At 37.1% G+C, this 11650-nt stretch overlaps 1 protein-coding gene across 1 annotated transcript; it reads left to right on the top strand.

Moving 5' to 3' along the window:
* The first annotated feature begins 540 nt into the window (after positions 1–540).
* Positions 541–6165, top strand: LOC111457156 (protein STRUBBELIG-RECEPTOR FAMILY 8-like). The gene is made up of 16 exons (XM_023099317.1): positions 541–835; positions 1932–2064; positions 2146–2217; positions 2290–2355; positions 2435–2506; positions 2611–2682; positions 2838–2909; positions 2999–3064; positions 3150–3215; positions 3293–3606; positions 3688–3944; positions 4242–4513; positions 4609–4744; positions 4808–4947; positions 5041–5197; positions 5774–6165. Exons 1-16 carry the CDS (start codon positions 760–762, stop codon positions 5924–5926), a joined length of 2124 nt encoding a protein of 707 aa, XP_022955085.1. The 5' UTR covers positions 541–759; the 3' UTR covers positions 5927–6165.
* The last annotated feature ends 5485 nt before the right edge of the window (positions 6166–11650 follow it).

Genomic DNA, 11650 nt, shown 5'->3' on the forward strand with positions numbered 1-11650 from the left:
TTATAAAGTTTTTCTCACACACTCTAAGAATTTATACTTAAATGGTAACTAGAAATAAAAATACTTATTAATAAAGATCTAAAATCTTGATTTATTACCAAAAATAAAAAAATATTTATCTTCAAATTAATAATATAGTAAAATTGGCATATTGAAAAATACAAATTACCACATTTAATTAATGTGGGTATGATTCTAAATCACTCTAATGGAATCGGCAGAGAAGTTGAAAGTCTAATCTTTATTAATGTTCAATAAAAAAACGTGGAAGAAAGAGAAAAGGGTAAAAAAAAATTTGAAAAGATTTGACGTAACCAAAAATTTAGCATAAGAACGTGAGAATATAAGAAAAGGATCTTAATGAAGTGGAATAAAGAAAGGAGAGTGAGAGAGACGAGAGATGAAGAAGAAGAAGAGAAAATGAAGATGTTTGTACTCATACGTTGCTTGCGTTGGCCTACATACAAAATCTCACCCTTTTTCCTGTTTTTCACTAATTTCCACACTTTTAATTCCCCTCTTTTCCTTTTTCGCCGACACACTCCTACTCCCATTTTCCCCATTTTCCCATTTTTCCCCTCTCTCTCTCTCTCTCTTCATAAGCTTCGAATCTCCTTCTCTCTCTAGCTGTCATTTTCTTTTATGGCGATGCTTCCTCCCTCTCCCCATTGATCTCTACTTCATTCTTGCTTCTGCATGTTCTAAACCCTTGAAGAACAAGAGGGTATCAGAGCACTGCTGAATGTGTTTGGAGGTGTAATGGCTTTCTGGGTGTTTTTCTTCTTGATCTTTGGTTCTGTTCCGCTTGTTCCTGCTCTTACTCTTGCTTCTGATGGTGGGTAATGGGTTGATTTCTCTTTACCTTTCCATTTCCCCTTTTCTGCTCTGTTTTTTGATCTGGGATTGCTGGATTTGCTGGATTTGGTTTGTTTGGAATGTGATTCGTGTATGTTCTATTGGGATTTTGATTTCTTTGTTGTTTTTTATGTCTATTGATCTCTGTTGAGAAAACCCAGTTCAGTGATTTCCTCTGTTCTTGTTGAGTTATGAATCTTCTGAAAATGTTGAGGATGGTTGGGAGGGAGTCCCACGATGGCTAATTAAAGTGGACAATGTTATACTATTGTGGAGAGTTGTGATTCCTAACATGGTAGTAGAGTCATGCCTTTAACTAAACCGTATCAATAGAATCTTCAAATGTCGAACAAAGACGTTGTGAGCCTAGTTAAAAGTGAGTCAAGTATCGAACAAAGGGTGTACTTTGTTTGAGGGCTCCATGGATCTCAGTGGAGGCTCTATGGTGTATTTTGTTCGAGGGGAGGATTGTTGAGGATTTTTGGGAGGGAGTCCCACGTTGGGTAATTAAAGGGATGATTTAAGTAAGTAATACATCTCCCTTGGTATGAGGCACTTTGGGGAAGCCCAAAGCAAAACCACAAGAGCTTATGTTCAAAGTGGACAATATCATACTCTTGCGGAGAGTCGTGATTCCTAACCTGGTATCAGAATTATGCCCTTAAATAACCCATATCAATAGAATCCTTAAATGTCGAACAAAGACGCTGTGAGCCGCGAAGGTGTAGTAAAAAGCGAGTCAAGTGTCGAACAAATGGTGTACTTTGTTCGAGGGCTTTAGAGGAGTCGAGCCTCGATAATGGGGAGGTTGTTCGAGGGCTCCATATACCTCAATGGAGGCTCCATGGTGTATGAGGATTGCTGGGAGGGAGTTCTACATTGGTTAATTTAGGGAATGAACATGTGTTTATAAGTAAGGAATACATCTCCATCGGTACGAGACCTTTTGGGGAAGTCCAAAGAAAAGTCATCAGAACTTAAGCTCAAAGTAGACAATATCATACCATTGTGGTGAGTCGTGATTCCTAACAGGCAAATGATTGTTATTCTTCTCATGTTTCTTTCTAATGTTGTAGTTCAAGCTTTGCAAGTTATATACACCTCATTGAACAGTCCTCCACAGCTGACTGGCTGGATTGGTAGTGGCGGTGATCCATGTGTTGAGTTATGGAAAGGGGTGACATGTGAAGGCTCTGCTGTTGTCTCCATGTGAGTGATACTCATAATTCCTTTATGGCATTCTATTGCTTGATTGCTTTAACTAATCCGATTTACTGCTTATTGCAATAGTGAGATTTCCGGGTTGGGGCTGAATGGCACGATGGGCTATGCGCTCTCGAGTCTTATTTCATTGAGAAATCTGTGAGTGTTCTATGCTATTTTCCTATCATGTTTTTGTCGGGTTCCCAAATTTGATAATCTATGTTTTTTCAGTGATATGAGCAACAACAATATTCACGACACGATTCCTTACCAACTACCGCCGAACCTCACGAGCCTGTACGCATAATCATGGTTTTGATTTGGTTCTTTGTTTGTTCTTGTTTAGTTGCTAACTTCTGTTCAATCATCCGTGTAGAAATATGGCAAAAAACAAATTAACTGGTAATCTTCCTTATTCACTTTCCACCATGGCTTCTCTCAATTATCTGTGAGTGATTTTACAGTTCAATATATCGGTCAACGTTTTTTTAAGCAATTAAATTAGAATTCGATGCCACTGACCGTGTTTCTCCCTCGAACCCTCCCGTTTAGGAATATGAGCCATAATTTGCTAGCTCAGGCGATAGGAGACGTTTTCACGAATCTTACTTCCCTGGGGACCTTGTAAGATTCTTCTTTGGATCGTCCCTTTCGGTTCTTTGTTTATGTAATGACTTCTTTGTTCGCTATGCTTCCATTTTCAGGACTTTTAACGATGTCGATCATATCAAGTCATATTAATGATATCTCATTGAGCTTATCGTCCAATGTCTTTTCAGGGACCTTTCTTTCAACAACTTTACCGGGGATCTTCCGAATTCCTTGAGCTCATTGTCGAATATTTCTTCTCTGTAAGCTTTTCAAACTCCGGCGTTCTTTTCTAACGACGATTAAAAAGCAGAAACTGACATTTTAAGTTGATTTGTTCTTCGTTTTGTAGCTTTTTACAGAACAATCAATTGACTGGTTCTCTCAATAATCTTATCAGTTTGCCTCTAACGACGCTGTAAGTTCTTATGTAATGTGGCTCCAGCTCCTGTCGGCTGTTATCTCGTTTCCGTTTCTTATTTCTTTTTCTCTCTACGTTACAGAAATGTAGCGAATAATAATTTCAGTGGATGGATACCTCAAGAACTGAAGTCGATCGAAAATTTCATGTCAGTGATTGCTTATTTATCTTCGATATATTAAACTGTTGCATAATATATTTAAATATATCGTCTATGTAAAACAGATACGATGGAAATTCATTCGACAACAGTCCTGCACCTCCTCCACCCCCTTTTACTCCACCTCCTCCCGGTAGATCTCGTAACAGCCCCCGACGCCCTGGGTCCGGTGGTGGCAACCACACTGCCTCAAGCTCTGATAGCAGTTCATCAAACTCGAAGAAAGGCTTGTCAGTTTTGGAAATAGTAGGGATAATTTTGGGTGCTATAATTTTTGTCCTCATTGTGTTAGTTGCTTTTGCTGTATGCATCCAGAAGAGAAAACGGAAGAACATCGGTCTACGAGCTTCGAGCGGAAGGCTGTCTATTGGCACTAGCGGTAGGGGATAAATAGCATTAGTTATGATTCAGTTCGACTATGACGACCAGCTAAACATCTTGATCTTAACCTTTGTTACAGTGAATACGGAGGTGCACGAGCATCGGGTTAAAAGCGTTGCTGCTGTTGCAGATATTAAGCCACTTCCTGCGGAGAAAATGAATCCCGAGAGATTACAAGCGAAAAACGGATCGGTGAAAAGGATAAAGTCCCCTATTACTGCTACTTCTTACACTGTTGCTTCTCTTCAAAGTGCAACAAATAGCTTTAGTCAAGAATGTATAGTCGGTGAAGGCTCTCTCGGTCGTGTTTACAAAGCCGAGTTTCCAAACGGGAAGGTAACTTCGTCTCATCTTCAATAATAAGTCCCAAAGAGTGAGCATATACATCTAGAATCAGTTTCTGCTTTCTGAACTTGTGCACGGTTCTGTTTCGGAACACGATGCTTGTTGATCTATCCATTAGGTTCTGTTGCATCGTTGGTTGGAAGTTGTGCACAGTTCTCTTTTGAAACACGATTCTTGTTGATCTATCCATTAGTTTTGGTTGCATCGCTGGTCGGAAGTTGTGATTCATACGAATTAGTCGCTACCTATAGCTTTTTGAATAACATACTGTGATTTAATTCCTCGTAGATAATGGCGATCAAGAAAATCGACAATGCGGCATTGTCGCTACAGGAAGAAGACAATTTTCTTGAAGCGGTCTCAAACATGTCAAGATTGAGGCACACGAATATTGTGACACTAAATGGTTATTGCGTCGAGCATGGTCAGCGTCTTCTCGTTTACGAGTTCATTGGTAATGGAAGTTTACACGACATGCTCCATTTTGCTGAAGATAGTAGCAAGACACTGACTTGGAACGCACGTGTCCGAGTAGCACTTGGAACAGCTAGAGCTTTAGAGTATGTTCGAGTTCATTACAAGCTTCGATAGTCTCTTCTCGAGTTCGAAAAATGCTATTCCAATTTTCGTCTAATTCGGAACATTTCTATTGTAGATACTTGCATGAGGTATGCTTGCCTTCTGTTGTACATAGAAACTTGAAGACAGCAAACATATTACTTGATGAAGAGCTCAACCCCCATTTGTCTGATTCCGGTTTGGCTGCTTTAACGCCCAACACAGAGCGACAGGTTAACACTCTAGGATTCTTACTATTTCGAGCTCGTAAACGTGTTAACAAACGATTCTTGCAGGTTTCTACTCAGATGGTTGGTTCCTTTGGCTACAGTGCTCCGGAATTTGCCTTGTCGGGAATATACACCGTTAAAAGCGACGTGTACAGCTTTGGCGTGGTGATGTTGGAGCTGTTGACGGGACGAAAGCCGCTTGATAGGTAAACCATTCTCCTTAGAACTAAGTTAGATGCATTTGATTAAACATATCCATTTCTTGCTGATATTTCTCGCATCCCCTTCGTTTTGTTCAGTTCGCGGGTGAGATCGGAGCAGTCGCTTGTGAGATGGGCTACTCCCCAACTTCACGATATTGACGCCTTAGCGAAAATGGTCGATCCTACTTTGAATGGAATGTACCCGGCAAAATCTCTATCGCGCTTTGCCGACATCATTGCTCTATGTGTTCAGGTAAACTTCTTTAGTAACGGCCCAAGCCAACTGCTAGCAGATATTGTCCTCTTTAGACTTTTCTTTTCGGGTTTCCTCTCAAGGTTTTTAAAATGCGTCTACTAGGGAGAGGTTTCCACACCCTTATAGAGGGTGTTTCGTTCTCCTCCCCAACCGATGTGGGATCTCACAATCCACCTCCCTTGGGGGCCCAGCGTCCTCGTTGACACTCGTTTCCTTCTCCAATCGATGTGGGACCCCCAATCCACCCCTTCAAGGCCCAACGTCCTTCCTGGCACACTGTCTCGTGTTCATCCCCTTCGAGACTCAGTCTTCTCCCTAGTACATCAGCCATTGTCTAGCTCTGATACCATTTGTAACGCCCTAAACCCACCGCTAGCAGATATTGTCCTCTTTGGGCTTTTTCTTTCGGGCTTCCTCTCAAGATTTTTAAAATGTGTGTTTCGTTCTCTTCCCCAACCGATATGGGATCTCACACTAACTAATTAAAACAAAAACAAACTTACTCCTTGTGATTTTTGTACTCTCTCTCTCTCTATTCAAAGGTATTAGTTCTAAGATTTGAGGCTTTTGCAGCCGGAACCCGAATTTCGACCTCCAATGTCGGAAGTAGTACAAGCATTGGTGCGTTTAGTGCAAAGAGCGAGTGTGGTAAAGAGGCATTCGAGCGACGAGTCGGGTTTCAGTTACAAAACACCAGACCACGATGCAGTTGAGTTGCCATTTTGAGGTTGAGGTTGCAATTTTGAGTACAAAAAAAACACTCAGAAGCCAGAGAGGGGTTAGGGATGATGAGACAAAGCTGTCAACCAGTTGTATCTAAATCAGATAATGCAAGCTGTTGTAATTAACATATTTATTATTGTTGCAAGTTTTTATAACTTATGGCCACATTAGAGTGTATAGCAACCAAGAAATGGTTTCTTTATAAGCTTTTCTCTTCCCTTCAATAATAATATTATTTACTTAAACATTGCTTCCAAACCAACTTGAAAAATTAAATAAAATTTAAATATTTAGGCTTATATCAACATCTTTCAAATTTACATTAAGAATATTTAATATTAAATCATATCCTTGTAATTTATTTGATTATAAATAGATTAAGCAAACATTCTCAGCTTGTAAATATTATCTCACGTCTGTTTGATGAGACAATATTTGCTAACCCAATTCAAGATAGCAAGATAGCTTCAAATAATGGATTATGTATTTAAAGTATTAATAAATTTTTTTAAGTTAATATAATTTTTAAAAGTATTTTAAAAATTTTAAATAAAAATTTAAAAGTATTAATAAATTTTTTAAACAAAATATATATATATATTTTTTAATTTAAACCGTCCAAATATATTTTTGTTTTTTTTTTTTTAATAATTTTTGAAATTCAAATATTTTAAAAACACAATTTATTGTGAAATTTACACATTTATATTTATGTATTTAAAGTTTTTAAAATATTTGAAAATTTGTAGGTTTGTTTTTGACAGATATTCTCATAGTTCGTACCATTTGCAGTGAGAGAGGGAGGGAGGGTAGGTTTACAGTCTTCACGTGACACACGTGACACACGTGACGGTTGCTTGCAGAAAGAGGTAAAAAAGGAAAAGGTAAATCACAAAATGACAAATCTTATGCACTTTGCCAGCTTTTACCGTATATCATTCTACAATATGTTTTTTTTACAGTGGGGGTAGGTTTTGACCGAGTTCGTTATCAACCCCTGAATTTTTTTTTTTTTTTTTTACAGTGGGGTAGCTTTTAATTGAATTAGTTAAGAACTCAGGTTAATTAATGGGTTAAAATTAACAGATTTTCATATTAGTATTGTACCGACCTCAATACAATAAAGATAGTATTCCTTACATATAAACTCGTGATCTTTACATTTAATTCGTTAATGTAACTCTCTTTAAAGTTTCTGAAGCCCTGAAAAAAAAAAAAAAAAACTCTCCTTAATTGATGCTCGACTCATCTAAAGTTTTCAAACAAAATACACTCTTTGTTTAACACTCGAGTCAATTGTGACTATGCTTTTAAGGCTCGTAACTTATTTGAGATTTATTGACATGGTTAAGTTAAAGACATTCTGGTACTATGTTAAGAACTAAAGAATCTTAACCGATCCAAACAAGAATAAAGGCTTAAATAAGTGATTTCAATGTCTTAGTAAAGAATTATAAAAGTTTTTAAAATGGTAATTTACCAAAACACCCTTAAAGTTGGAAGTATTTACGAAAATGTCACTGAATCAAAGAGTCAAATTCACTACCGTGAACAGTTTTAGAAAATTGTTGGAAACTCAAGATCCAATTGTTGGTTTTTCTCCAAGTTTAAATAGCCTCTCGATGGAAATTCTAAATTGAAGTCGGCGAGTCACTCGTTTGAGTAAATATGTCTAGATATTTCAGAAAATTCAAGCTCAAATTGAGCTCGATTTTGAAATAAACAAGGTAAGTTCAAGTTTCAACTATAAATAAGAAGTTCTAAGCAAGGTTTTAGAATAGCCTTGGGATTCCTAAAACTTGAGGTTGAAGCGTTTGGATTTTTGGTATTTCTTCCTCATATTCTCTTTTAAATTCAAGGGCTATAGTTAACAATTTTCTTTCAAACCAATTTCTACCTGTTCTAAATGAACTTCCGAGCAAGTTTTATAAAAGATTAGAGAGTTGAAAACGTCCCAAATACATACCCCGATTCGAGTTTTCACAGCACTCTTCTCTAGATCAACACGAACATACGCAATACAACCAAAAGTTCTCAAGTGAGAGTACTTAAATTTTTTTCCTGTCCATACTTCTTTTGGCAACTTGAACTTTAAGGGTACTGACGGTCCTCTATTGATCAAGTAGACTGTTGTATTTACAGCATCGGCCTTGTTAATCGAGAACTATCCTTGGCAATCCAGAATGAATCCTCATACTCTTTGCCCGCTCATTCAATGTTCTGTTCATTCTTTTAGCAACACCATTTTGTCTTGTTTTACCGGGAGTTGTTCTTGTTAATCTAATTCCCTCATCTCCACAACTGCTTTTAATTCTGAATTGTCGTATTCTCCTCCATTATCAGACTTCAGACACTTGATTTTCAACTTCAGCTTTCCACTTCAGGAAAGTAGCAAACACATATGACTTGTGTTTCAGGAAATAAATCCACAACTTCTTGCTCGAATCATCAGTGAAGGTGACATAGAACTTTGATCTGCCTAATGATGGAACTCAAGATGGTCCCCAAATGTGACCATTTCCAACTACAGTTTCTTTAATTCTCTGGCAGTCTTTGTGAAATTAACTCGTTTTTGTTTGCTCATAACGCAGTTATCACAAGGACCCATATCAACCAATTTCAGATCTTCTAAAACTTCTTTCGCAACCAGCATCTTCATTCATTTGACGCTCATATGTCCAAGTCCATTGTGCATTGATCGCTTGTCGATGTATATAATAAAATGATGTAAAATTTACAAGATTAAGTGCAAGCATACGTTATCACAAGTAGCAAGTAATAAGTAAATTATCGATTACACAGAGAATCTATCTTTTTTATTACGTTTATCGTTAGAAATTAAGTGAGTTTTTGACTAACATTCAATGGTGAGTTTGTGATTTCTATTAACAAGGCTCCCGTAGAAAATTATTTGTAACCCTTCCATTACCTTCAACTATCCTTGCAATGGAATTAGAGTATTAAAGAGGATTTCATTACTCCCTCTCTTCTCCCAAATAAGAGAACACGTATGTATGTAAAGTAGCTAATTAAACACACATAAATCATTAACAACAACTCTTTAATAAACTAAAATCATACCGTCAACATACTTAAACTATATAAAACTCTCTCACCTCCCCTATAAAGTTTACCTCTCCATATAGACTGAATTAAATAGAGGAACTCTCATCTCAGCCATATAAAATTGATAGAATAAGAAAAGAGAGTAAGGAAATAGAGAGTTATCAAGCTTTGTTGCTGTTCTTCAATGGAAGTTCCATTCCCTTGAGCTCTCACGTCCACCTCTTTGCCCTAATCGATCACTCTTGGTCTTCTTTTCCTTCTGCTGTCACAGATGTTGGATTAGAGTTATTCTTCCGATTTCACTCCAGCAGAGGCTGCTGCTGCGTCTAATCCGAAATTCTGCTTCCCAAAGTGTGGCTCTCCATCTTTTTAGGTACCATTTTTCTATAATATTGGTTGGTTGAGAAAGAACAAAATCTTCCACTTACAATATTTCTAATTGGGTAGTCAATGATAAGCTGATGTGGATTAAAATTTCTATGTCATCCCTGAAAATTTGCTTTCCGAATTGCTTCAATATCAGGGTCAGTAATTTGTTTCCAGATTTGCCAGCAATGTTGTTTCCATATTTGGAACAACATCATGGTTCAATATAAATGTTCTGGAATTTTGTTATATAACTCAATTAAATGGACAATTAGGCTCGATTTAATGCAAAAAGGCTTGATATAACTCTACTTTTGAAGAGTTATCAGCCACTTGGATTTGAAGCACTTTCAGTACCATATTTTGTGCCACGTGCTACGACCATAGCACCCTTCAAAATCTTCCATGAACTCTTTCCAAACTGTGTTGCATAACTGCGCTATCCAACTAACCAATAGAGATCAAGTTCTTCTTGAGACCAATAATATATCCAACATCCTTTAATGTCCTTTCATTATCTGCCAGAGTTTTTATGCAGACATCCTCTTTTCCTTCAATCTCCAAGGCTATGCTGTCGGTAAGATACGCCTTATTTGGAGACGAATGAAAAGATGCATATGATTTCAAAATCCAAGATTCAATCGGAGTGTCCACACTCAGAATTAAAGCATCCCCAATGTCCTCGGCTGAATTTAAAGAATCATCGCCATCTTGCTTTCTCTTTGATCTTGAACAATATGTCCGAAAGTGACATTTTCTTCGCAACTCTAACACGTTATGTTTGGTCTGTTTGGAAAATTTTACGGTTCTTTGATTTTGATTGACCTTTGTTTGAGCCCTTCAATTTACTTCTTCCCCTTTGGTCGAACACTGAGAGCACTACTAAATGAATCTCCAATTTCTTGTTTGAGAATACTTTCGCTGAGAACTACATCTTAGATTGCATCAAACTTCAGCTTCTCAGATCCTTAGGAACTGCTGATCGCGACAACAATAGTATCTCACGACTCGGGTAAAGATAACATCAAAATCAACGCTTTAATTTCATCATCAAAATTAATTTCCACCGAACTCAATTGACTTACAATCATATTGAATTATATTGAATTCATTTATATGATCAGCAACAGATCCACCTTCAGACATTTGTAGATTGAACAATCTCTGCATCAAATATACATTGTTCGTACATATTCGATAACGCCTTCAACAGGTCCGACATCGTCTTCTCCTTGATGATGTTGAACGCCATGTTTTTGGATAGCGTCAATTAGATCAACCCTAAGGCTTGTCGATCCTTAAGCTTCCACTGCTCCGTGGTCATGGTATTCGGCTTCACCCCCAACAGGGGTTCGTAAAGATCTTTCTGGTACAGATAATCTTCAATCTGTATCTTCCAAAAACTGAAATCGAATCCATCAAACTTCTCAATTTCAATCTTTGAAATTTCCTCTTTACGGATCGCACAACCCACACTGTACAGATAATCTTCAATTTGCATTTTCCAGAAACTAAAATCGAATCCATCAAACTTCTCCATTCCAATCTTTGAAATTTCCTCTCTACTCGCACAACAACCCACACTTGATCTAAGTGAACACAAAAAAACAAAAGAGAGAAAACAAAGAAATATTGACTAAAGGTTTTGTATGGATGATTTCAAATACGTACAGTAACTAAGAAAATAAATAAAGATGGTACATTTTCAAAGCACTGGCTAAAGATATATAGTTACCAAATATATCTCTACCTAGCTATAACCACCTCCTATGTATAAATATCTATCTCTACTAACTTTTTACTATAAATAGCATTTGCTACCTATCAAATTATAGCTTTATGTTTTTCTTATTTTTTTAAAACAGTTTTCAGTTAATTTTGGTTTAAAATTGTATTAAGACACTCCTAGTTTATGGGAACTAGAAAACATTAGACTGATGTCATTTTCCTGTTTTGTTGACCTATTTAGTTAAATTGCATGTTTTTAAATTTCTTCAGACGCGTTACAAATTCGACGTACAAAAGTGTAGTAGATATGTTTAGCAAGTGAATTGTAACTATAAGGACGTGTGAAAGAGACCAATGTGGTCATAATTCTCAAAGTTAATGCAGTTATTGCGACCAATGCACAATTGTATTCAAAACAACAAATTTTATGTAATTAGGGTGAGGATATGTGATGTCTCACGTTAGTTGGGAGGAGAATAAACCATGATTTATAAGGATGTGGAAACCTTCTTCTTGCAGACGCGTTTTAAAACCTTGAGGGGAAGCCCGAAAGGAAAACCCAAAGAG

The sequence above is a fragment of the Cucurbita moschata genome, unplaced genomic scaffold (genome assembly GCF_002738365.1).
Source record: "Cucurbita moschata cultivar Rifu unplaced genomic scaffold, Cmos_1.0 Cmo_Scf00019, whole genome shotgun sequence".
NCBI lineage: Eukaryota > Viridiplantae > Streptophyta > Magnoliopsida > Cucurbitales > Cucurbitaceae > Cucurbita > Cucurbita moschata.